General features: G+C 38.9%; 1 protein-coding gene and 3 pseudogenes across 2 annotated transcripts; 1 reads left to right on the forward strand and 3 right to left on the reverse strand.

The window, feature by feature from the left end:
• Positions 1-104: 104 nt before the first annotated feature.
• LOC145467128 (retinol dehydrogenase 13 pseudogene) lies at positions 105-4,767 on the forward strand (annotated as a pseudogene). The gene is made up of 2 exons (XR_014042019.1): positions 105-2,294; positions 2,500-4,767. The product of XR_014042019.1 is annotated as a retinol dehydrogenase 13 pseudogene (transcript).
• A 170-nt stretch (positions 4,768-4,937) lies between these two features.
• LOC145467127 (retinol dehydrogenase 11 pseudogene) lies at positions 4,938-8,304 on the reverse strand (annotated as a pseudogene).
• A 1,659-nt stretch (positions 8,305-9,963) lies between these two features.
• On the reverse strand, positions 9,964-12,781 carry LOC145467129 (retinol dehydrogenase 13 pseudogene; annotated as a pseudogene).
• Positions 12,782-13,666: 885 nt separating this feature from the next.
• On the reverse strand, positions 13,667-25,324 carry LOC145467197 (neo-calmodulin-like). Its single transcript, XM_081450754.1, has 5 exons — positions 24,824-25,324; positions 22,265-22,292; positions 21,424-21,567; positions 15,694-15,936; positions 13,667-15,013 (listed from the first exon to the last, which is right to left on the reverse strand). Exons 1-5 carry the CDS (start codon positions 24,824-24,826, stop codon positions 14,976-14,978), a joined length of 456 nt encoding a protein of 151 aa, XP_081306880.1. The 5' UTR covers positions 24,827-25,324; the 3' UTR covers positions 13,667-14,975.
• Between the last annotated feature and the right edge of the window lie 2,488 nt (positions 25,325-27,812).

A 27,812-nucleotide genomic window follows, 5' to 3' on the forward strand; every position in this document is an offset into this window, starting at 1 on the left:
CATTGACTTAAGAAATTTTGGTTCTCTAGCATCATTTTTCTGTCGGATGAAAACTGAAAGATATATAGGAAATTGCGTGAAAATCCAACCTGTTAAGTGTTGAGAAGGTATGGAAATTGTGTTTGTTGACTTGAACTACAAATGAAAACTGAAACACAATATATGGAAAATGAGATCATAAACGCGCAGATAACCGTTGTTATGGCAACCATTACTTTTTACTTTTTATTTACTTTATTTTTGTTTTGTTTTATGGCAACTTTTAAAAGTTGGGGGCGCAGCGAAGCGTCACGTAGTGACTGTGTCACGTAACCGCAGTTGCTTGTATTGCGTGATGTTGTTTGTTCGCTTTGTTTACATAATTTATTCGAGAAGCTGACTCACCCAGACAAACAATTGATCAACATGGCGGTTCCACTAGCAATCGGTGCAGCGGCAGTTGCAGTCCTTTATGCCGGGAAAAGATACTTCCAAGGTGGCCAATGCCACAGCACCAAACGCCTTGACGGAAAAACAGTTGTTATCACTGGCGGTAATACCGGCATCGGCAAAGAAACTGCAGTGGATTTAGCCAAGAGAGGAGCGAGAGTGATCATCGGCTGTCGCAACCTAGAGAAAGGCAAAGCAGCACTCAAGGAAATACAAGAGCGAAGTGGAAGCACAGATGTCTTTCTTGAAAAGATCGACCTGGCCTCTTTAGATTCAGTCCGCAAGTTCGCTAAGAGTATCTTGAAGAGCGAGCGTCGCCTTGACATCCTGATCAACAACGCTGGTGTGATGGCTTGCGATTATCAGAAGACCGAGGATGGATTTGAAATGCAGTTTGGAACCAACCACCTTGGCCATTTTCTGCTAACGATGCTGCTCCTTGATTTGATCAAAAAATCGGCGCCGAGTCGCATCATCAACGTGTCTTCTTTAGGGCATTCAATGGGCTCTGGGAAGATAAACTTTGATGACATCCATTGGGAGAAGACTTACAGCGCTTGGTCAGCCTATTACAACAGCAAGCTTGCAAACGTGCTTTTCACCCGAGAGCTGAGCAAACGCCTTGAGGGTAGCCATGTGACTGCCAATTCACTTCACCCAGGAGCTGTCAGAACGGAACTTGGACGTCATACCATTTACTCCAGTGCAATCTTTTACCCAATCATATGGTATACATGTAAGACCCCTGAACAAGGAGCCCAGACGACTATTTACTGCGCAGTAGCAGAAGAGATGGAAGGTGTCAGCGGCAAATATCTGGCAGATTGTGCCATTAAAGAGCCCTCCAAAGGTGCCCAGGATGATGATGCAGCCAGGAAGTTGTGGGATCTTAGCTTGAAGCTGGTTGGATTAGAGAAGTGAAACAGTTCAGCTCCTGCTTGTCTCCATGAAAGAGTCATCTCCTTATATAGTCTTTTTAGTCTTCCATTTTGCTTGATGTAGAATTTATTATTGTTAGGAATAGAAAGTACATACATATAGGCATAGATACACGCAGCATACATACACGTTATTGGAGGACGCTATTATACTGTATCATACTTTGTATTACCCCCAGTTATAACTCCAAGAAAAATAGGATGGAGGTGCGTGGCCCACTTCCCAAAACCCTTTTAAGAGACCAAATTCTGTGATTTTAAGCGTAACGAACCAAACATAACTTGAGCTAGTTTAGCATAAGACAGCAATGCAGATCCATCCATCAGAACCTGCAAATCCCCATGCACCAGACAGCTGGGGGGGGGGGGGGATGGACTTCCATATGAAAGCTCCGGGATGCTCATCACCTCACTAAGGTGTATAAATCAAGGATTATGGTCTCACTTAGGGTGTTGATGACAAACACCACTATTTTTAGCTGTTTAAGTACCATTTAGGGTGCACTCGAAGAAATAATAAAAGAAACCCTATTTTTAGTCGTGGATACGCGAAGCGTTGAAACGACTATTAGTATGGCGCAAAATATGCAATCCGCAAATGTGTGACTCACTCAGATGTAAACTTTCGGCCGATAACATGGAGAGCCTCGGTACAAGTTTCTCGAAGACCTTCAAAGTTGAGCGCGGCCATTTTGAATTTGGTTCTTGTGTTTCGCTTTTGTAAATATGTAGTATTTTGCCTAGGGCTTTTGCTCACACGTAGATGAAAGCTGAGAGAGGTATTTATGACTGTGATCATGTATTGTTCACAACTGCGCGGCCGGCGAGGTCAAAGAAATCGTGTTTACCAGACCTGGCTCATAGCTTTTTTCTTGGCTAGAGAATTTGTTGGTTTTCCTCTCGCTTTCTCTCCTTCTAGAGTCCAAGGTAAGCCTGAGGTTGCCTGTTTCTGTATTGTATTTATTTTATATACACATTGAAATTGTAGCGGTGCTCGTATCTTAAATTCGAAACCTGTGATTCAATTGTTTTGTATTTTAAAATAAGCTTACTTCAAGCAAAAAAAATTCAAATTGCTTAATCTTTTAATTTTGTTGTTCCTCACACTACATTTCTTCTGTATTCTATGCAGTTCGATCAGAGTGAGCATTTCTTCATGAATGGTATACAAGTCAGTATTGACGACTGAATAAATATGCTCTAAAATTTGATTGATGGATAGACAATTTAGCATCCAAGAGACTGTGTAGATCTACTTTCTGCGAGAGAGATTAACTGTCCAATCATGTCAAACACGAGCCATGTCAAACAGGCATAGTGGCTGGTGATGTATGTATAATCTTAATTTTTGTTCTAGAAACGAGATACAGTCAAACCTGTATATAACGGTCCTGTATATAGCAGTCACCCTGTGTATAACAGTCACTGAACAATTTCCCAAAAATTGTCCGTTATATTTACTGTTAAGTTGACCTGCATATAGCCGCCACCTTATATAATGTACACAGTCACCCTTTAGACTTCCTGAATCCACAATTTCATTATCTTTTACTTGTATATAACAGTAACGGAATTCAGTTACAATTAACAAATAATGACAAGCTTTATTCATCAGCTCATTGAATAGCAGCCACCAAGGCAGGGGTCTCACAAAAGTACAAATATTAGTACAAAACACAACTACTAATACAGGTCATCGCCTACATCCGACACATGCTTAAGGCAGGTCACATTTAAGTGCCATCGCTTTCAAACAATAGTTATTGTAACTGTAACAACACAACTGTACCACACTGGCTTCGACCTAATTCCCTGATTATAACACTGTACTCTACTTATCAAGTTAACAGCCGCGGTTTTACACTGTATTAGGCTACTATTTTAAAGACAAAGACAACGCTCGGCATCAAATTTCTCTTCTATCAGCTTTTGATGCAGCCACTCACAGGAGACTTAGATCAAAGTATACTACACCTCCCTTAAAGTACATTATGGACATTTTATGGGCATTTTTTTTATCGTGTTTATTGCGTTGCTGTTAATCGTTATTGTCAATAAAGCATAAATTGAGTGATTATTTGCACATAAAAATGCTATTTGATGACTTGCAGGGGAGTTTAAGGCAAACCTGTGTACAGCGGTCACTCTGTATATAACGGTCACCTGGCCATTTCCCAATGGCGACCATTATATACGGGTTTGACTGAACGTAAACAACTGGAATCAAAACTTGAAATAGATATTAATTGTACCTGTCGACAATCGTTTTGAATATTTAAGCATTGCTAGTGAAATGAAAACAAACAATTGCCAAGATAGGAGTAAAATAGTGTGATTTCTGTTTCCAAGAAAGAAACTATTGTTTTTTATTGTCTACATCACAATCTGCAATACCCTTTTTGTTTTGTATTACATCAAGCTGAGGGGACTCCCTACAGTTGACTCAAGGTGCACTTTTTATCAGGCAGGAGGTATGACAAAAAGGCAGGAATTTTAAACAAACATTGCTAATTTATCTACAAATAGATAAGTAATGGGTCTACTGTAGATATGTGAACGGGGTTTCAAGTTTAAAGCTACATGTATATGAAAGGGTAACCTTTTCTGGAAAAAAGCACTATACAAAAGGGAAAGTATAATGACCTTGGGGCAGAGCCTCCTTGTGTAAAACTTGGTTAGGTTCGTTCTCCCTTCCCCTGGGCATAGTTACATGGAGAAAACTTATATAACTGTAAATGAAAACATCCCCTTCACGTTGGGTTCAAATTCAAAAACAAAATTGAACTTTTTTGGTACAAGATGCAACAGGGGATTTCATGGCAGAGTATCATTTTCAGCCAAGCTTTTTCAAGTAGCCCTCTCTGAGAGATCATGAAAACTATTTGAAATGATTCTTATAATATTTGCAGAAATACTTTTCTCTCTATTCCCATTTACCAGCTAGCTAAAATCAAATTGTTCATGTTTGCATTATCTTTTATTTATTTATTCAACTTTGCCTGACTAATTAAATTCCTTATATACATAAAATTTTTATTATAAGGCAGGGAGACCACTACAGCCTAGCCAATTACGGTGGATCTGTGTCCCACTTGAGTAGAATTGTGCAAAATGTTCTTGGCATTCTCAAGCTGATTGTCTTAAAAAATTATGAATGTCGAAACCATGTGACATACTTTCTGCATAATTGCAATACAGCCTTTTCATAATGCAACACTCGAATGGTAATTGAAGGATCACCACAACCAAATTACCTTGACCCAAAATGCACTGCTGACTCACTAATATTATACACATTATGACCAACAACTCTGACTGGGTGTTAATTTGGGACTGGTGATTATGGTGAACTTTTATTTAATGGCTTTCTTGTGCTACAGACTGTAGAAATCAATTGTACAAGTTAATGTAAAAATAATTTTTTCCAATGCCACTCAAAATTAATTAATATATTCCATTTTCAAATTTATAAGCAGTCTGAATAAACAGCCTGTAATTTGATTTTTGTTTACTTCCTAGTTACACTGCACATGTACTACTTGAGCTTTCAAAAAGGCTTTCAAAAAGTCATTTGAAAAATTATCAACTATAAACTAATTACAGATCAAATAAATGTATGCAGGCAATGTATCCACGAGTTCTTCATAGTTTCCTTTGATTCCATTTTTAGGCTCGGTTTCTGCCAATCTCTTGCGTCCGGCCTACTAGTGCAGGCTCCTTTCCAGAACAGCGGCTGGTAATTGAGCCTATTCTGCATTCAGTGGTGTCTTTTAGGGGTCAAATAAAGCTCAAAACATGCCCAGATTGGTCTCTTAGGGATTTAATTCAAATTTTTTGATGAGCAGCCTTAACTGGAGTTTCCCCCCTCCCACACGCAAACATTTCCTTTGGTAACTATTAAAGTTTGGAGAGGAACACCTCATGGTGTAGCCTGATACTCAGACAGTCTTAACGGTTGCTCGCTGCCATGGGTTCTCTCTAACTGGCTTTGAGTGACCTTGACCGTCTGAGAATCTGGGCTAGTCATGGTGTGGAATTTACTGAGTGCATTCCTTTTGGATGATCCAGATGGGCATCAATGATCTGGCAACCTCACCTGGAACATGGTGCATCAAAGGAACTTATGAATCCTTGATAAGATATAAAGATAAGAAAAAAAAGTTTGATGTCTCTTCAATTTTATTTGATAAAACCAATGAAAAGAGAGCAAGTATCATACATGCTATTTCACTATGGTGAATAAATAACAGTTTTTGTACTATTTATTTACAGGCAAGTCCCAGTCTGACATTCAAATTCCCTCTATACATAACTACAGTTACAACACTTTTGTATACTAATTGCTACTATGCTATGCAATACTATTATTATATACACTATGTTATGTTATTTAAACTTGATGCAGTAATTCAGTGGTATGCTCTGCTATCTGTATACTCAATGTTATGCTATTTTATGTATGAATTATCTTCAACATTGGACTTAACCTGTCAAAATCAAACATATTATTTTGTACTTTGACCTATCACTGACATAAAACACAGGACAAACTGTTTCATCATTTTTCAAAATGCCAAAATGAGAGTCAACAATAGTATTGACACAAAGTAGAGTACCTTTGTTGAACTATTTGGAAACTGAACATAACTAAAGCTCTGTGCAATTAAACTGAGAATATATCAAAACCCAAATATATAACACCCAAAACATTAACAAGTGAGTCTAAGATGGTTTTGTTAGTTCACTTAAGCATGCAAATTTATTAAGGGTTACTTGTGACCAGACCCCAGGGGGAGGGTGGTTACTCCTTACTGGACTGTACAGGTAGCCCTTGCCCCTGGAAGTACATGAAAAGGAAGAGATTGTGAAACTAAAGTACTTAACAACTGATTCATCTATAATAAGCATTTTTAGGAGTTGCATAATCCAAAATTAATTAGAAAAGGGGTGCAGTGTGCCACTATAATATTTCTCTGATGAATGAATTCATAAGGGTTACTTTCTCTGACATACAAAAGGGTCACTTTCCAATAGCAGATCCAGACCTTGAGCTAAGGGAGGACCCGGTATCTAGACTTTGCATTAAGGGGGGCCTGTTATCACTTTTTTTCTTGCTTGCCCTACCAGCTTTTCTTCCTTCGCAATTTTTTCTACCCAAAATAAGGGGAGCTTGGTTCCCCATCCCCCTTCCCTAGATCCGACACTGCTTTCTCTTCCCTAAGGGGTGACCAATTACTATGCATGTGAAAAAAGGAAAGATAGCTAGAAAAAATAAATAATAACAATTACTATTTTTACTATTTGGCCTCAAGTTCTACTTTTTTCTAATGATGGAAACATTAGCGACTGAGTATTGGATGAGTTGAATTTAATATTTCCACATAAAATGACAACTTACTTCTAAGATACCCACTCGCAGTTCTTCCACTCTAGTCCAACCTACTTCTACAGGTAGCTAGCTAAGATCCCACACTTTTCCAACGAAGGAAAACTAGTCTAGCGACTATTAGAAAGAAAGAACTTCTTTCCGCACAAAATGGAAACTTCTACGGTACCGTCCAAGTTTTGTGAGGAGATGGTCTCATTATTCTCACTGACCACTTTCATTTCTCTAATCCAACCAGCTTCAAGCTAAGATCCCACAACTTCCTGGCTGCATCATCATCCTGGGCGCCTTTGGAGGGCTCTTTAATGGCACAATCTGCCAGATATTTGCCACTAACACCTTCCATCTCTTCTGAGACTGCACAGTAAATAGACGTCTGTGCTCCTTGCTCGGCGCTCTTGTACGTGTACCAGCGGACTGGGACCATTAGGATCTGAAGGTAAGAGAAGTGGCGCTCCAAATCGGTCTTGACTGCCCCTGGGTGAAGTGAATTGGCCGTCACGTGGCAACCCTCAAGGCGTTTGCTCAGCTCTCGAGTGAAGAGCACATTAGCGAGCTTACTGTGGAAATAAGCTTCATAAGGGCTGTAATCCTTCTCAAAGTTGATGTCATCGAAGTGTATCTTGCCAGTTCCCAGGGAGTGGCCTATGGAGGAGACGTTAACGATGCGACTCGGCGCCGATTTTTTAATCAGATCGAGGAGCAGCATCGTTAGCAGAAAATGGCCAAGGTGGTTGGTTCCAAACTGCATTTCAAATCCATCCTTGGTCTTCTGATACGGGCACATCATCACTCCAGCGTTGTTGATCAGGATGTCGAGTCGAGACTCGCTTTTCAAGATGCTGTCAGCGAACGTGCGGACTGAATCTAAAGAGGCCAGGTCTAACTTCTCGAGGAAGACGTTTGTGCTTCCACTTCGCTCTTGTATCTCCTTTAGTGCTGCTTTGCCTTTCTCCAGGTTGCGACAGCCAACTATTACTTTCGCCCCCCGCTTCGCCAAATCCACTGCAGTTTCTTTGCCGATGCCGGTATTACCGCCTGTGATGACAGCTGTTTTGCCTTCAAGGCGTTTGGTGCTGTGGCATTTAGGTCCTTGGAAGTACCTTTTCCCTGCATAAAGTACTGCAATTGCTGCTGCACCTACTGCTAGTGGAACCGCCATGTTGATCGATTGTTTGGGTGGGTCAGGCGGAATTTTGAAAATGTAAACAACCCAAGGCTCTTTGTGGGCACAGTCTGAAAAAACATCACGCAAACATAATAGCAAAGAAGTGACAGGGGTAGGGTAGAGGAGGTGTTTGCCATTTGATGTAAGACATATTACCCTAGTTTTGTGCTTTCCCTCAACATATTTGTCCCCAATCCCTTTTATGGTAGTCTTATAGTATCTTAAATTTATTTGGATTAAAAAGAATATTAATTTTTGGCAATACCCCACGCAGGCAGCCCATCTAAGTGACATTTTATATGCTTGGCGATTGTGTTACAGTTTCAGGCATTGTAAGATAATCAGCATGGAAATTGCTGTAATAAATGCTACGTGTCGAAAAGATTGTCATTGTCTTCAATAGCAGTGTTTGGAACAACTACCAAGTGTAGTGAAATTTTAGATTTTTACATTAAACCTAGTGAAAAGATGGAAAACCTACCAATGTGACTATGGTATGAATTCAACTGATGGAAACTTACACTAACTCTTCATACTTACACTGTAACAGCAAGTCGTTTTCTACATGTAAAAATGACCCCTCTTTACCTTTGTGAAGTCTTATAAGCCAATTACTATAAAAGTTAATTCTCTGGTAAAAAATCAAAGCCTGCCTCCTAACCCCTCCCCCAACCCTCCAAAGTAATATAAGCCACTGGCTTATAGTTAATTATGTTCACATTACTTTTTCTGGTAATATGTTTTAACCTGTTTTCTATTTGTTGTCATTCAGGGACGGTGCAGCTGGGGGGGGGGGGGGTGGTGGGCTGGCTCTAGCCCTCCCAATTGCAAGCAAAAAAATACATGAAAGTAATGATAATTTTACAAATATCTCCAAACCCCTTACAAGTTAGTGCCTCTGGCGCTCGCTTGTAAACCCCCCACCACCCCCAATTCAAAATAGGCTCTGCCATCCCTGTTACTTGGGTTTGTTCAAGGACATGTGATGTTCATTTAACTATCATCACTAAGAGGAAAGTTTTCTAGGCACTGAATATTCCTTTATGTTTGTTTGTTTTCTTTTCCCATGTACTATTCTTGATAGCCTGCAAAAACAGCTGTCCTTCTTTGCTCCCTATCTGGGGTGGCGTTTTGCGAAACTCCACTTGGGGCGATAGAGCGAAGGACGGCTGCTTTCACAGGCTACATTCTTGAATGTAGGTAAAATATTTGACACAAAAATAACCCTTCCAATATTATTATAAACCCAAGTATCTCTTTTAAATTCCAAAATCCCTTCCAATAGAGGGCACCCCTATCTCACCAAGAAATTGTTGTCAGCCTATGGGCTATAACAAAAAAATATTTTAGGGTGCTGTAATGATTCGATTTAGCGTCCTCCTTTCAATAACCACCACCTTTTGAATAAGCGCCCCTCTTCGCATGTGTTTTTATTAATAAGTGGCCCCATTCTAATAAGCGCCCCTATTCTAATATTATAATATTACAACGCTGTCAGAGCATGTATCAATGGAGGTTCATTTTCCTTAATTGGTCACATACGTAATGCCATATTACAAAACCAGTGGTCTTCATATGAGTATCTCAACTATGTCCAGACGTTGAAGATGCTTCACCAGAAAACTTTTACTGAAAGTGGCACTGTCAAAGCTATTGGCATCAAAGTAGATTAAAATTCCCTCATGTTAACTGAACATTCACAGTGTATTTGTTACTGTCTCAGTTTCTGTTATTGTTCCTTTTTTAAACAAACACCGTATTAAAGTTTTGTTTTGAACATTTGGTTGTTTCTCAAAAAAGAAATAAGTGCCCTGTGCCAAGTGCCCTGTCTCGAATAAGCACCCTCACTTGAGGTACTAAAGTAAATAAATCGAATCACTGCTGTAATTCTAGCAGAGAGGAAAACAAGACATTTCTGCAATCTACAAGTTTAAAAGTTTGCTAAAAGGAAAACATAAGAAACAAGGAAGCCAAAAATTATATCCATTACAACATCAGCAATAGTCCCCTTTAATTTTATTTTATAAAATTAGTGAAGACTATTATTTATATATTATTTGGACAAGCTTCAAACTGCACACTATACTAATCACATTAATTAGCTACTACTACAGAAAACTGGATCACTGATGTCACAGTGTATCATGCAAAGCAGAGTATTTTAAATGAATTTTGGGGTGTTGATGAAACACTGTCATGAGTGCTTGATAAGTCTTCTCAATCAAATCTAAAACTATGGTGTGCAGAATGGTGAATAAAATCTATGTTTATAAGCTAAGCTAATTAATAATAAGCTAATTATTACTTAGATTAGATATTCTAACCACTGTAAGTTACAAGTATTTTCTTTGATGGTAACAAAATGGGGTTTGTGATTCTATATCATGTTGAAATTTTTACTGTGAAACTAATAGACCCAGTTCAGATGTTGTACTTCTGCCATGCCAAGCTAAATTCCAGAATTAAGTTCGACAAAAGCATGGCAGAATTGCGGCATTTGAATCAAACTTTTGAACTAAGTTGGGCAAGCAATCAAGTTCAACAAGCTCTGGCGTGAAATGCAACTGTGGCACCGCAGCGATTCAAACGGCGTGCTTCTGTTGTGCCAAACAAAATTTGTAAATTATGTTAATGTGTTTTGGTGACAAAAATTGTTATGAGGCATCAGTAAATCCTGAATTTGGTTCGACTCTGGCACGACGTCTGAATCAGAGTTGTTTTCCTACTGTGCTACAGTCCAACCAAATTGAAACTACTCTCGGCATGGCAGAAGCACGACATCTGAACTGGGCCTTAGAATGCTGAAACACCAGAAATATTTATGGAATTTTATTGTGTAGCAAGGAAAGAGCCAATTAGGTATGAAAAAACTAAACCACAAACAGCAATAGTGATAAGTTTGTGGTTTTGAGACTGGCTCGCATATCCTGAACTTTATTGTGATTGGTCAATGCTACACAACTGACCTGCCAGAATCAAATCAATGTGTTGACGCATTTTTTATTCGCACAATTCATGCATCACATATACTTTCAGCTTCTTCTGACAATGGCCTTTTCAAACATTCACTTATCGATCAGTCAATCAAGTACACTTTTTAGTTGCTTTTCAAACGTCACACAATGGTATTCATTCTCGTCACGTGTCACACATAAACCCTTTGCAGCCCTCTTCTTTGCTTTAACTTGATTAACTATTAATGAGTTTGAGAATGTATGATAAGTACTTTACTTCTACTTAGCCACTATACATGTACGTAATTAGAAAATGAAGGTTATTTTCAAGACAATCTTGGCATAATTCCTATCGGCCAAAATTGACTTTAAAAATTATCCTTCTTGCTGACCTGTTTAAAGAGTATGAGACAGACTTCTTTTCACTTAAAAGGAAAATCTAGATTCATGTACTAAAGGTCTGTGCGAGATGGGCTGCATGTGTCAAACAGTGTCACTTCTATAATCCAACCAACTTCAAGCTGAGATCCCACAACTTCTTAGCTGCATCGTCATCCTGGGCACCTTTGGATGGCTCTTTAAAGGCACAATCCGCCAGATATTTGCCGCTTACACCTTCCATCTCTTCTGCAACTGCGCAGTAAATAGTTGTCTGGGCTCCCTGTTCTGCATCCTTGAATAAATACCAGCGGAGTGGAGCCACCAGGGTACTGGACAAAATGGAGTGACGCTGCAAATCTGTACTGACCGCACCCGGATGAAGTGAATTGGCCGTCACATGGCTACCCTCAAGGCGTTTGTTCAGCTCTCGTGTGAAGAGCACATTTGCTAGCTTGCTGTTGAAATAGGCTGGCCAGGCGCTGTAATTCTTCTCCCAGTGGATGTCATCGAAGTTTATCTTCCCAGAGCCCATTGCATGAGCTGACGATGATACGTTGATAATGCGACTCGGCTCCGATTTTTTAATCAAATCAAGGAGCAACATCGTTAGCAGAAAATGGCCAAGGTGGTTGGTTCCAAACTGCATTTCAAATCCATCCTCGGTCTTCTGATAATCGCACGCCATCACACCAGCGTTGTTGATCAGGATGTCAAGACGAGGTTCACTGTTCAGGATCTTGTCAGCGAACTTGCGGACTGAATCTAAAGAGGCCAGGTCTATCTTCAAAAGAAAGACGTCTTTGCTTCCACTTCGTTCTTGTATCTCCTTCAGTGCTGCTGTACCTTTCTCCACGTTGCGACAGCCGATAATCACTCTCGCCCCTCGCTTAGCTAAATCTACTGCAGTTTCTTTACCGATGCCGGTATTTCCGCCAGTGATAACAACTGTTTTGCCTTTCAGGCCTTTGGTGCTGGTGCATCGAGGTCCTTGGAAGAACCTTCTGCCAGCAAAAAGTATGGCAACTGCCGCTGCACCAATCGCAATTGGAACCGCCATCTTGTTTGTTTTAGAAAAGTGACTCAGCAGAGTCAGCAAGGAGACGCCCTGAAGGACACCCGAGGAGTACTAGGCACCATTCTCATCCCCAGAGCCCTCTTGGCGTGAGAAAAGGACATGATTTAATTGGTCGTTTTCTTCCCAAAAAATATAAACTGGTTGATTTTTCTTAGGGTTCGATTCTAGCACCTGCGAACCTTTATTTTTGTTTTGTGTTTCATTATGAAGTATAAAAATAATTATCTTTTGAAATCGTCTATTTACGGCAATTATAGACTGTGCTACTTGCGGCCCGCGGTTTCGGTCGCACGCCCACGACCGCTTTATACTTCTGCTGCGTTCTTCTCCACGGATTTTCGAGCAAAAGGAAGAGTGCTCGCAGTCTACGGCAATTAGCGAAGACAAAAAGTGTGTCCGAGCATTTTATCATTTTATATTCATGATATATAATTGTTACCAACCTCCTCTCTTCTCCTCAGTTCTCGGCGCAGTCGACTGGCTGATTACACAATCTAGGAGATTTCGTGACTACCCAAATAATGGTCGCCATGAAGACTGCTTTCTTCACACAAGTACAAGAAAGTGACTTGTCACGTAAGGTTGAGTCACGCATTGCGCTGAATTTGTTATCGTGAGTATATTAACGGAGGCAGTGCAGAAATGTCAGTTTTTTACCGGGGTTTTTTTTCATTAATGGTGATTTTTCTCTGTTTTCCCAACATACAAAAGTCATGTCATCAAAACAAGAACTGGCGTTACTTTGTTCATGGCTGGCGCCTCTAAAATTTGCACTAACCAAATAGCATGCAACAGGCGCAGGCGGAGGGAACTGTACTGTCATGACGTCATATGTTTTAACAGAAAGGCATTGAAGTCGGGCCACGTTTCTCACTAGAGACCGTATTGAATATTCACGAAAAAATATTTCAAAATACGAGAAATCATAACAGATTGAAATATATCAAAGATATGAAACTTTTTAATTTGTAGCTCTAAGCTTGAATTTGACGCCAAACCGCCAAGTGTCGCTAGGTAGGATAACAGTTGTGTTATTCTCAACGCAATACCTAGTTCCTCGTTAAATCTCGAGTTAATTATTAGGAAAGGCCAAAACAACGGATGAACGTACTTCAGCATTGTCTGTATGTTTGTTAGCCATGAAGATAAAAATAATTTTATCATGCGGTTTTGGTAAGGCAGTACGGCTTTGACTGCATTGGCTCTTTCAATTCTAGTTGTTTATGACCAAAATGGCCAAAATAGCTCCAAGGGTATGGTTTTTGCACTCTATAATAATAATAATAATGATAATGATAATGATAATGATAATGATAATGATAATGATAATGATAATGATAATGATAATAATAATAAGATAAGATTTGTATAGGTTTGTAATTGGGTGTATTATAAAGAAGACGCTACCTCAGTTTCATCATCATCGATAAGACCATCAACAAACGCCGTTCGTAAATTAAATTTAGGGCAGAATTGAAAGCCGCAACGGTCATAAATAGGGTGCCGAATTTTTGGTCAGGCTATAAATAGGGTAGGGAAAATCGCAGTTTTTTGTCATAAATAGGGTAAGGTTTTTGGGAAGCGGGCCGCAAACCCCCTTCCAATTTTTCTGAGAGTACCTCTCCCGTCAGGGGCAAATCGAGATCAGAAATTATTTTACGCGTTCATTCAAGTGGATTTTTTTAGAGAGTTTCTGGAACAGCTGACCTTTTTCTGCCACCGTGTTGAAAACGTGTCACTGAAAGATTGAAATGGCCAGTGGAGATTTCTTACACGTAATAAGATATCGATGAAAGGAAATTAAACATATTTTGTTATTCATCTAGATGGTGCTAATAATGACATTTGTCGGAACAACCACCCACTTATGCCTAACCTTGGCGAGATTGATTGACATTTTAATTATTATAAATCCTAAAATCAAATACAGTGATCTCCGTGAACGTGATCTAAAGTGAACTACGTGCTTTTATTTAATCAGCAAAAAAGCCTTAAAGCTGTTTGTTCTGTCACAAAGCACGGAATAACCTGATGCCATTAAATTAGACTGACCTGATAAAACACCGCTACTCGTTTATTTAACAATAGATAAAGCACACTGACTTTAAATGCTCCATGTTTATTGAAAAGAAGATTTTTTTTCGTTTTCGCTTTTACAGTATTTAAGGACAGGACAAAAACAAAATAAATGGAAACCTCAGTGACGTTTCCCATCTGCTAGTGATGTATTCGTAGTGTTTTATCTCTCTAAAGAGCTTTGAAGCATTTTACCTTTTGTCTTTTGAAGAACTTTCTGTCATTCAAATCGATACAGCATTGAGTTTACGTTCAATTTTCACCCGAAAATTTACGAAGTAACTTTACAGTTATTTGAATCTGAACTGAGATGATTAATTTACATGTTTGAAGTATTTCCTGTCATGCATAGACATCCTTTGGTAAAGCGTTTTCAGTTCTACGCGCAAGAACATCTTATCTTTATTTTAGCGTTTTTGTCGTCGGCTTCGTTTACAGTTGGCTGTCTACACGTGGGCGCCCTGTTCTAGTTGCCATGTCGACGCATGCTCCATCGAGGGAGCTTAATGTATGGTTTATTACGAAGTGGTGACTTCCTTCCTCGTCCTTGCAAGTTCTACGTGTTTGGTTATTTCTCACCATGCGGCTCGAGAAGGGCAAGGAATTCTGTGGAAATAAAATGAAACATCAGTCAGTTATCGTCAGTCAGTCATCGTCAGTCAACTCGGTTCCTCAGTCACTAAGTTAAGGATCGATCGACCACGAGTATGTTTGGCGCCATTCGTATTTCGGTGCAGCCATCCATCCATAGAGAGGGTCTACACGGGGATACTGTCATTCCAGTTATCAGATGAATGTTAGGCAATTTCTCAGCTATAAAGGAAAATTGCTATCCATTTCTTAGCTAACAGTAAATTTTGCAGATCTCAGTCGGTGAGTCGGTCGCTTAGTCGGTCGGTGCTCATTATCAGTCAGTAACGATGTGAGGCATAATCCCATTTAGTCATCAAGTCAGTACGGTTAGTCAGTGATTCAGTCTGAGTCTCACAGTTACTGAGTCATTCCGTCCGTCCGTCAGTCAGTCCGTCAGTCGGTCAGTCAGTCGGTCAGTCAGTCGGTCAGTCAGTCAGTCAGTTAGTCAGTTATGTCAGGTAGGTAGGTGGTTAGTCATTCAGACAGTCAAGTAGGTGGACGGTCACTCCGTCCGTCCGTCCGTTCGTCAGTCAGTCAGTCAGTCTGTCTGGCAGTCAGTTAGTTAGTCGGTCGGTCGGTCAGTCGGTCGGTCGGTCGGTCAGTCAGTCAATCAGTCAGTAATCAGCAAGCCAGCTAGCTTAAGCCACACTAACCTTGGTATGTAACTTTCTTATCTTCATCCAACTTGGCACTCACTATCATTTCATGCAGCTCGTCCCGCGGAATTCTCTTGTCCATATTTAACAGAATGTAGCGTAACTCCGCTGACTCAATGTACCCTTTGTTGTCGGCGTCGAACACTCGAAAAGCAAGCATCATGTCGGCTTCTCGTTCGTCTGGCTTTTTCTGATCCTCCATTAGTTTGACAAACTCTGGGAAGTCGATCACGCCGTTACCTTCGTGATAAGAACAAACGAACATTATCAGTATCTGATCAGCTAATATTTGAGCGCTAGCTTGAAACACTGTCACGGTCTTCTTTACGTCCAAAACTAAAACTCTTATTTCCCTAATAATTGTATAAGATTCTTGGGAAATTTAGTTTGGAGAAAGGTTTCAATGTAAACGAAGCCGCGTTTTGAACTTTCAAGTACTGGTAGAGACAATACATGGTTGAGACGTTTTTTGGTTGATTCGTTGATTTGTATTTTTTTTTTCTCTTGCTTATTTTCTGTCGTCGTGTTAAACTTTGCCGGAAAAGTCTACCTTTTTGTGGCGATGTCACTGTAGGGAACTCTTGGCTAATGCTACTTAGAAAAACCAACACGGCATCGATTTGTTTCAGTAAGTAGTAGATTATTGTTTTCAATGGTAATAAAAGTTTCTTAACCAACTCAAAATGCTTCGTCGTCAGAGTTTTTTCTATCTACTTTTGCTGAGTTAAGGTTTTGAGTTTCATCGAGTTGTTTTTTGTGTCGTTGCCTTTCTTCTCTGGCACTCAGTGATGTTCAGTTTTGTTCAGTTCTGTTCAATACCGCAGTAAATTCATGTTTTCAAAGCTGAAAGTTACTTACGATCTGTCTCTTTGCTTTGCTTTCTCACCATTTCAAACTGCTTGGCCGCCAGAGCTTACTTTTCTTTTTACTTTTCTTGAATTGATATTTTGACTCAAGCTTTGGTAGTTTTAAACCTATATAAGGGTTATTCCCCGAGAGCGTGACGTCACTAATGGATAAACCATACGCCCCCTACAATCCGCTGACGTTCTTCCAAAACTGGCTAGCTTTTAGTTACAGGTGTCACGTTTTCAAAAGAAATCAAGAAACGATCCTTTAAAGCGTATAACGATGTCTTTTAACTGCTAAACGCTACTAGAAAGGCCATAATTTCAAAACCTATTAGTCTATTGTACTTTGTGTGCTAAAGTTATATTTTTCATTTGGTCAAGTTTTGTCCGTTTAATAGCAGATAGAACAATAAACTATTCAAGATTTTGCTCCATTCTACCGTTAAAACCAAAGCAAAATGAATGTCAAAAAATTATTTCTCGAAAACATATCCATTCAGGTTTTAATATTGCCGTTCTACTAGTCTGTTATTTTGAATATTTACTTCAGCGCATTGCAATAACTATATAAGGGGAAAAATTTCTGGGATCCACCGACGTTATGTTTCTTGGAATAGATAATTCTCGGGTAAAAAAAATTAAACTAAAAATATAATTGCTTTTCAAGGAAAAAGTTACCCCACGCAGTCGATTCTTAGTTCTTAATCGCTCTCAAAATTCCCTCATTTTAAACACAACACATTTTTATTCTGAGAGTATGGGCGTTTTAAAGACGTTAAATTATCAGCCATTAAGCTAAAATCCAACATTTCAATGAAAACAAAAATATATCTAGTTTCGTTTATTTGTCGTTGTACCTGGCTCACTGACTATCGCCTATGCATGTTTTAATTTTCTTCGCGCAAGGAGTAAAACCGGACTATCTGCAATAATTTTCGCTTAATAATTTGCGCTTTATCGCAATCTCTCTTCGTTTGCTTAGTAGAAAATAAAATAACTCTTCGACCGTTGATGTACTTCGGCTTAATTTATTAATTACTCTCAATGACTATACATAATAGTTCACTCAAGCACAATTTCGCGGATTTAAAGCTGCAAGCGTATAGCGAAGAAAGGTATAAATTAAACAAAAAGAAAATATATCGGCACTAAACGATTGAGTGGCAGAAAAAATTTTCGGCAGCCAATGATAAGTAGTATGGTACCTTTTTGTTACTTGATTTTCTTCTTAAACGTTTCACCTTGCATAAAGCACAGGCAATTGTAATATTTTTCCTTGAATTAAAACTGGAAACGTGATCAAAAAGATTTATGCCCGGGGGATCGACGATGAAATATAAATTTCAAGTACACTGCGGATATCGCATTAAATACTTCCAACTGGCTATGATATCTGAACATTATTTACTGAGATTTTAGTTTTTCTGAATCTCAAGACAAAGAGATATCTGACGGCTAGATTATATCGGTGTTTAAAGTATTATTATATAATTTTACATCGCGTGCTTCCGAGAATATAATCAAAGCACGCCTGTCAACATTTAAACGCTTAAAGCGATAACAAATTTTCCTTCAATATTACATTTTTAAGTCAGTGACAATTAATAAGAGTTGTAACTTGCCGTACACGCAAATTGCATTTTTTTTTCTCTTTAATTTGGACAATTTTCATAAGTATCGATACAGATCAGGTACTAGACATAATTTTAATTTTCCCAATCGATTTTCTTTATTTGCGGATTGTGACATTTAGTTTCCTTTTTAGCATGTGAATTGATTGAAACTTTAAATTATTCTAAATTAAAATCCTCTGACGTGTCTCTCGTGGGCTGACTCCTCCGATAGCATGTTATCGGCGTGTTTTGACCTGACATATTGTTGTTCTCACGCGAAAAATAAACATAATTTAGAAATAGCCATAACGAAAAGTAAAAACGACAGTCAACTCCGGGGGTTTGGGGGTACCGCTTTATATGGGCTATATTGGTATACGTTCGGCCCTAAAGGGCATGGTTTTTGAGCGATTTTGGTGTTAATAAGTACAGACTGTAACCATTTTGGTCTTAAATAGGGACTGTGTTTCACTCTGGTTGGATATTTGTTTACAAGGAACTAATTTGTCCGAATCAACATTGGCAAATTTGTAGACCTTCGCAAATGCTTAGGCAAGTGCAAGCCATGTGTGTTCAGCTGCAGTCATTAAGCCGTTTTTTTAATTTTAGAGTTCTGAAATGGGGTATCGACTTTTGGCTCAGGCCGGAAATAGGGTATGGAAAACCACAGTCTGAAATAGGGTTCAGGTTTCAAGGTTTGGGCCGCACAACCCCGCTAAAAACTTTGGGGAGGACCCCACCCCCTCCCGTTCATTACTCAATATATTTTTCAGTCAATTATCAAACGAAAGTTTTCACTCTTCCAACCCACGCTGTGATATTTTTTTTAACTAGAAGTAGAAGATTTATATTAAGATAGATAAGTCAGATATAATTTTATCTATTTGAATTGAAATTTGGAATGCGCGAAATCAAAGCACAAACAAAATTTTAAAATCACGTCTGGGAGCAATTTTCATTCTCAGACGTGATGTAGTCTACGTGTAAATAACATGTGCTATCGGCGTGTTTTAATAATGTTGTTTACATGAAAAATAAACAGTTTGATGCATAATCGTTAAAAATAGTAAAGTCAGTATACGTATTAATTGTATTGCAACATAAACTCCACATTCGCACTTTTCTAGCGTGGAGCCCACGTAGTTCAACTTCTTTTTCCAACACGTTCTGTCATGTGTTGAAAACACCGCTATTTGAAAACAATCATTCTATTGCGCTCGCTACCAAAGCCATTATCAATATCGGCATACTATGTTTTGGGTGACTTTATTTTGACACTTAAAATAATGTATGCTAAGTTAGATATTGATCACCATTAGACCAATTTCGACATATTAAAATTCAGCTTAAAACAATAAACCTCAGCACGAGGCTCTGGGGAATAAACCCCACACACTCTGTATTCATTCCCCAGAACCTCGCACTGAGGTCTGTTGTTTTAGGCTGAATATTTCTAATATATCGAAATTGGTCTACTACGTTTGTAAACGTCATTCATACACCAAAGCCTGTCTCGCGAAACAATACGTCGGTATGTTGAATCTCCGGCCTTTTTAAACTAGGAAGATCTGCTGCTAGCGCCGAACACGACATTTGAGAGTAGCCATTAGATACTTTCCTTGGTCAGTGAATAAAAGTAAGAAGACTAAGTGTCAGGACTTCTTTGTTGCGACTGGCGGAAAAACAGGACGGCTGCATAGCAATTAGTTTCATAAAAGGAGTCCGCCTAACCCTAGCTATAAACGTATACCTAATTAAACAGTTTGAGAACAATATGTATCATAAATGCCGGCAATGGTTGCCGTTAACGGTCGATGTCAAATATAGCACAGCAGTAAATTGTTGAGACCATCTATAACCGTCGTTGGCATTACAACTGTCTACTAATGGCGGACATCGTATGATTTTTGGTCAGCTCAATTTCTGTTTAAAATGGGCTTGACAGGCCCGCATGGCTGGTATCAGTTTAGCCTCTTTCATAGTTTGGCTTTTATCAGCATGTCTTTGAGCGACCGTTCCCTTTTGTATGAGAAAAGGGGGCGGGCCTTTGTAAATTTCGGTAAGCAATGGACGTTGCTGTGTTAAATGCAAGTTTTCATAAGGATTTGCCCCGATGGTTAAGCTAATGTAAAATTTGTTTCTTCTCGTTTTGTTTTTGCTTTGTTGGAGGGCTTAACTTCCTGCCCTCAAAATTCACATCTGAGAGGGTCATTTCTAAAAGATTCAGTGAGTAGCCCATCTCAAACAGGCGTGATTTGAATTTTTCAATTTCCTCTTCAAATATTGGTTTAGAAGATTTTGTTCTGAGAAGTATTAGGGCCCTTCGTTTGTACCCTCTGCCGATGGGCGGCAAGGGGTACAAAGTGTAAATTGAAACGTGGGTCTGTCGCACATTAAGAACTGAGCTATATATTTTTTAATCTTTTGCCTTAATGTCAGTATTTAGGAACGTTGTTTTCGTTTCAGAAAATTTCGTGTCGCGTACACGCAGAAGCTTGCGGGCGGCAATGGCGATTAGTATATAATAGCGTTACTTGATTGAGGTTCACGGTGATTCAGGGAGAAGGAAGGAAACATCCTGAATACACGAGCTCATGCTGTCTCCGTCTATCACACTGAAACACCTTGATTTTAAATCAGAAAACCGCGTGAACCACCATTGCACAAAATATCTTCTAACATTGTCGCGTTGGCTTTTATGCTTTGTGGGACAACGTGTCTCGAAAAAGTTGTAAATAAAGTTGGAGTATTGGGTTTCCCATCCATACCCGGAGAGAGGGGGAAAGGGAGGGAATACTCCCAGAAACATTGGGTGGTGATGTGCGGCCAGCTTCCCAAAACCCTTACCCTATTTCAGACTAAAATCTGCGATTTTCCCTGCCGTATTTCAGACTGGGCCAAAAATTCGATACCCTATTTCAGACCTGCTTTATAATCAGTTTCCTAGTTACGTTCAATGTTCAAGTCAATGTTTGTATACTTTCATTAGGTAGGACAAAGTTCGAGTGACCAAAACTCAAATGAAAACTGTAAATGAACAAATGTCACTGACCGCAGGGGTCGCGTGGGCCCATCAACCCCATTTTACGCACAAACCGTACCCCATTTCAGACGAAAATCGCCAGAACAAAAATGGCCAAACTCTATACCCTATGTCAGACTAAAACGGCTAAAAACCACACCCTTTAGATCCACACCCACCTTTATAGCCCATAAAAGGGACTACCCCCTCCCCGGAATCCATACCAGAAATACATACTTACCATCGTAATCAACTGAGTTGATCATGACCTGCAGCTCGTGATCTGTAGGATTAAAGCCTAGTGACCTCATAACGGAGCCCAGTTCCCTTGTTGTTATAATGCCATTACTGTCGCGATCGAACAAACAGAAAGCGTCTTTATATTCTACGAAAAAATAAAATAATTTAGAGTGACTATTGCGTGGTATGAGCTCCGTTGAAACATCGATCAACCACTTAATACTGACTTTCGACTAACATCACTCTACACTGTAAAGCCAAAAGATCTGTTGGAGCCCTAAGGTGACAATTTCGGCCAAACAGCTTTGAATTATTTAAGCTCCTTCTGGAACTTATTTCAGCCTGTGGTTCCATATTAACCCATGACAGTTAGACCACTTTGGCCTTAATTTAGGTAGGTACTGTATTTTACCCACCGAATAGGCCCAGAGCCCAAAAAAAAATCGTTAAAATTAACAGTGTAGACAAGACTCATCTTTAAATTGTCTTGTCCAAATTTGCAAAGGCAAACGCACCCCGGGCGAGGATGTTCAAAGCCCGATTAAGCTAACCCAACTATGATTTTAGTTTTGTAACTTTCCCGTGAGGTTTTCCGCTCATAATGGTTGCCCTTCAGTTTTGAGCTTGAGTAATCTCAAACTACACCAAACAAAAGCAGTGAAATTAACATTTTTATACAAGATAACTTAATACTTCAGTTAATTATTAATCCTGCGTTAGCGTTAGCCAGCTTCGAACAACCCGACTTCATATTCAATCTGGCGCCGTTTGATATAAACTCCAGCTCGCCTTGACCATCACAATCGCCATTTCGTTGCCTAGGCAAGTGGAATTACATTTACCTTGAATTTGTTCGTCCGAGAGTTGCTCCTATAAAAAGACAATGACACAACTCAGGTTAACACTTTTGTAACGTAATTTAACTAGTTGAATTTGTGTTCATGGGCTTCAGACTACGCTAATCCTGTCAAAAAATATGCCATCAGATCTAATTCAAGAGCGGTTTTCTTCCGATGGTCGTGGATACATGGACGTTACAATATGACCATCGCCAAAATTGTAGAGAACGTCTAATTATCATAGCACCAGCTTTCCCTGTGATGTTTTGTCACCTATGACGTAATACAGCGTTATGAAATCCGCCATATTGGATCCGACATTAGAATATAATTTTTTTCTGAGAAGTCAGAAAGTAACTTAAAACGATGAAAAATTAATTCAAAATGATAATGGTAGAAAAAGTGCTAATTCTGCAAAGTTGGCCTGAGAAAATGGAAACTGTGTTTAAAACGAAGAATTCTTCGAAAAATGACAAAAGTGTGGCTTGTTAGGCTGCATGCCTAGATGTAGTTGCTATGGCAGTGTCTGGTAACGTTGAGAAATTTAGTTTGAGATGAATAACAAGCTTCAGCAACACAGGAAAAGTGTCAAAATTGCAAATAACCTCGAGATGGGAAAGGAAATTCAACATCATACTGACGTTTTCATATTCAGCGGCAGAAGTAATTAACTTATTAACCCTTAACTTCTTTTTTTAATCTGAAACAAAAATTAATATTTTCAATACGAACATTTTTTTTAATGAAAGGGGAAAATAGTTGTGGAAATACGATTTAGGTTACTATAACCGACTTCGCTAATCTGAAACAAAAATAAATATTTTTAATAAAAGGGAAAGTAATTGTCGGTGACAAAAAAGAAATCACTTTTTAAAAAATTCCAGATCCATATAGCCACTGTTCTCACGGGAGTGAATTACGATTCAGCTCGACTCTGGTACGGACACTTAATTTCGTGTGCCTTCGTTTGCTAAAAATTGACGAAAAATGATATAGCTACGTTTTTTTCAAGCTAGCAACTCAACTCTGGATGTATTAATTTAGCTTGGAAGGCGAGACCGTAATTGTGCGGTATAGCTTCTTGGACCAACAAGTAATATATATGATAATTTCCAAAAACCTTTTATGCGATAGCGGATTTAGGAAAGGTAAGTGACATTTCTATGAAAAAAAATCATCTTGCCGGTAATTACACTTTTAGCTTTGCATATTAAACAGCGAATGCTAGAAAATGGATTCAGCATTTTCAAAACCCATTACTTGTTAAAAGTTTCAGCTAAGTGGAAAATTCGAAATATATCTCAAAACGCTCTTCCATCACTGTATCATGAATGTCTCCTGATATACTAAATTGGAGAATTTGTTGTCAAACGTAGAAATAATTTATCAAGTTAAAACAAAGAAAATCATGACCGTTGCGGTGATTGGATATCTGATCTTAATTAGCATAGCTTTTTACGATCTTATTTCTCTATTTTCTCCTTAGTTTTAGTTTCGATTGAGAGCATGTGTTTAACCAAAGATACAAACATCTCGCGCGATGTTAGTCATAATATACTCCGGTACGCGTCATATTTTCAACCCTCTTTTTCGGTGTTTGGAAATGTGGTCGAGCACCATCTTTCGTGTTCGATGATATATTACGTGAAACATCACTGGTATGAATGTCTTTGCTCTGAAAACCATCTGATTGTCTTCGTGTTAGTATATATAACCAGCCAGGGAAAAAATTTCGTGATAATAACTGCAATAATAGCCAGAGAGTCACGTGCGTGATTCCACTGTGCAATTTTTGCAAATGATCTCATTTTAATTCTTGTTAACGTGACCAGCTGCTCGTAAAATTGATGAGAACAAACCTTTCCTTAATCTGCGTTCGATGTTATGAATATGAAGTCTTGAACAAACGAAAAGCTATCAATTACTGAGAAATGATTAAAGTTGAAGCCATTTTCTCAATAACTTAAGTGAAATTTCAAATTCGTAATTGGTTATGTTTCAAGATCCGTTTAATTCGACAGGAAAACAACACGCTAGGCATAAATTAAAACATAAAAGTGTATGCACTGAATATATTAATCAAAATATATATCCAAAAGATACATCCATATTTCTTTTATAATTCCAGTTATTATTTACGGTCATAGGTTAGAAATACGAATTTAAACCTAAATATGATTTATGAGCAATAATTTCTAGTTTACTTGACGGCTAACGGAGATAAGGCGGTCATGAACGATACGGGCCTAAGTTTTGACTACTTACGTTCTCGTATTTTACTAAAAAGAAAGTAACTGTTTACTTTCTTAAAAAGAGATGAGCAAAAGATGAAATATTTTAACCCACAGTTTATTATACTTTCATCTTGATTAGCAATGATTTTGAGTGGAAAGAGGTAAAATGTAATAACTGGTCGTGTCTCACTGCGGATCACTTTAGCACCGCCTGCTTGTTTACCTTTTGTTTTAGAATTAAAATCAAGCCAAATCGAGTTGATTTCAGACTACACGGAATGTATTTTTTACACATTATGAAGATTAAAAAACAACCCAATGTACTTACCATTTGGTCGATATATGCACAAATCGATAACAAAACGGCAATGATATTGCAGTAAACGAAGTATTCAGTTACAAGGTACTCATCGACTGTAGTCTTTTTCCAAATGCATATACATGATATATTCCTATCGAAGGGCCCTGCGATAAGTATTTATTTACCATGTGTGATATGTACCATATGGACCATTATTTGCATAATCACTATTGAATACATTGTTGTTTAATAACAGTTTGACGTATTCACGTCTAAATCCTGGAAATGTGGCCTGTTTTATGAGTTAAAAGCGTTTTTTCACCTAATTTAGAGTTCTCCACCAGTCAGTAACAGTGGCGGATCCAGATGTCCTGCCGGCTTTTCTTCCTTCTGTGATTTCTTTTTGTTTTTACCCAAAATAATGGGGGCCCTCCCCTAGATCCGCCTCTGAGTAATTCCTCATTTATCGTTTTAAGCAAATGCCCAATTCCCTCTGTCCCCACCTGCAGGGAATCATGGTAGTTGTATTTATGAAAATAAATATCCAGTCCTAGAAAGTTGTTAAAATACGTTGTTAAAATGAAAGACCTAATTGTCTCTTTAGAAAAAGGCTTTTCTTCTAAGGAAAATTGTCACAACTATAGGAAAGCGAGAAGATTGCGAAAGGAGGAGATGCGATTTGCGACTCCACAACTCGCAAAATACTCGCTACCGAGATATAGTAATGGAAAGTTTAAGCTGTAACCAGCTGAAACTAGAAATTCAAGAATTAAGGTTAAACCCTCATAAAATAAGATTCCCTCAGTATAGCTTCCTCTCTGTAGTTTGAACAAGCAATGTGTAATGTGTAGAAACTCTGAGTTGTTTCCAACGATTATCTGACTTGTTTTCAATGATTATCTAACTTGTATTCAACGATTATGTGACTTGTTTCCAACGATTATATGACTTGTTTTCAACGACCATCTGACTTGTTTTCAACGATTATCTGACTTGTATTCAATGATTATCTGACTTGTTTCCAACGATTATGTAACTTGTTTTCAACGATTATCTGACTTGTATTCAATGATTATCTAACATGTTTCCAACGATTATGTGACTTGTTTTCAACGATTATCTGACTTGTTTTCAACGATTATTGCATTCCTTCTTGACGGATCATAACAAACTGGAGACTACGCGCCTCGTTGTAGTTATTTACTGGTATACCCAATGGGCAGCAAACGCTGCCCATTTCGTTTGTGAAATACGTAAAATGTGCAAAGTAGCCAATAGAATCAAATGAATGATAGCCAGCAGGCTCACGTTTGGGGCACCAGACTCCTCCCGCCAAAACGCGCGCGCTTGACTCGCGGATTCGCTCTTCGCCGCTGGCGCGCGTGTGCGACTCGAAGGTTTGCTTTGCGTGAACGGTTCAGGAAACTGCCCTTTTGTGCCGGATAAGACAAGAAAATTCTTTAGAAATACGCAAGATCTTGTGTAGTGCCCAGCAAAACGTAGCCGTTGCTGGGTGTTTATAGGCATTATGCTTGTAATTTCTCAAACCTTTAAAACTTTTATCAAAGGCCTTGATAATGATCGTGAAGGAATTAGAGGATATTCTACCACCGTTCAATAAATTGTGAATTATCAGCATGAAGGGAATTTAAAAGTCTATAGTACACTCAGTTACTCAGTATGGTTTAGAATATTCACAGCCTCTCTATTATTCAGCATACTCGAAAGAAAGAGCGAGCAAAGCTATCACAAGGGCAGATGAGCACGAGGGGATAGGGGCGGGGAGGCGGTGGTCCCCACCCCCTACCCTGTTTCCCTTTTTGCGCTGGCGTCCAGTTCTCTCGCGATTTTATCCGCGCGTTCAACGATCGAATAAGATCAGAATACAAGAAAATAGCGGGCTGTTCACAGGCTGGTATGGTTAGGAATTAATGAGTCCGTGCTCTATTTTTATCTAACACGAATGCGCGTTTTTGCTTGTTTATGGACCGAGACGGAGTTGATCTCCATAAACACGCAAAACACGCATTCGTTTTAGATAAAAAAATAAAAAAAACTTGGCTTATTCCCACCCTTATTACACGACTAAGAGGGCCAGTAACTAAAGTCAACCAATCCGACTGCTCCATTGCGGGTCCAATATTCTCTTTGTATTGGACAGCTAGGGCACCATCCCAAATGATCCCACAAGCGATCACTCTTGAAGATTGTCTGGTTGTTTTATGGCTTACTGAAAGAACTTGCTTTAAACATAAATATTACTTTTGTTTTTCCTCCACCTCTCTTTCTTTTCTGCTTAGTTTAAAATAAGATATATTTATATTGGCCTCGTTCTTTTTTGCGTGGTTATGGACCTCGACTCCGTCTCGATCCATAAACACGCAGAAAAAAAAAAAAGAACTTGGCCAACATCCAGCCATGTTGGCCTCACCCTTGGTCAGTAACCCATGTATCTTGACCTCACGCCTGGTCAATAACCCATATACAGTTGTTTCGACAAAGGTTGTCCCATAAAATAAGCGTAAAAGTGTTCGCAACAATTCCGACTGGTATTATGAGTAGTAAGAGTTTGGTGTTGCTTTGTTGAGGTTCACAGTGTTTCAGCGGGAAGGAAGGGAAATCATGAATACACGTGCTTGTGTCGGTTTCTTTCTATCACGCCGAACACTTTGATCTTCAATCAATCAACCGTAAAAGAACACTGTGGAAGCGGCGTCGCCGAATGGTTTTAGGGGGCTGGATTTGAAATCTGGAGGTCCCTGGTTCAAATCCTCCAACCTGCCGCTATCTGGATTTGTTCTCGGTAGCCCCGAGTTCAACTCCTCCAACGCGTTTTGTAAATAGCCACCTGGTCAGCCTCCCACCAGTTGGGATTCTTAATAGTTAACGTTCTATTTGAATTATTTGTTTATCTACTAACAGTGTACCCAATTAGCACAACAATGCTAAATATATTCGACACTTAGAATAACGTTATTTATTTATTTATTTATTTATTTATTGCGTTCGACAGAAC

The sequence above is a fragment of the Orbicella franksi genome, chromosome 14 (assembly GCF_964199315.1).
Source record: "Orbicella franksi chromosome 14, jaOrbFran1.1, whole genome shotgun sequence".
Classification (NCBI taxonomy): Eukaryota; Metazoa; Cnidaria; class Anthozoa; order Scleractinia; family Merulinidae; genus Orbicella; species Orbicella franksi.

Excerpts from the sequence above, each read along its gene's own strand:
- LOC145467197 (XM_081450754.1), bottom strand. Across the intron at positions 21,568-22,264 it reads CTCGGACGAACAAATTCAAG|AATATAAAGACGCTTTCTGT; the intron begins GTAAATGTAATT and ends ATTTTTTCGTAG. Across the intron at positions 15,937-21,423 it reads CAACTCAGTTGATTACGATG|GTAACGGCGTGATCGACTTC; the intron begins GTAAGTATGTAT and ends CTTATCACGAAG.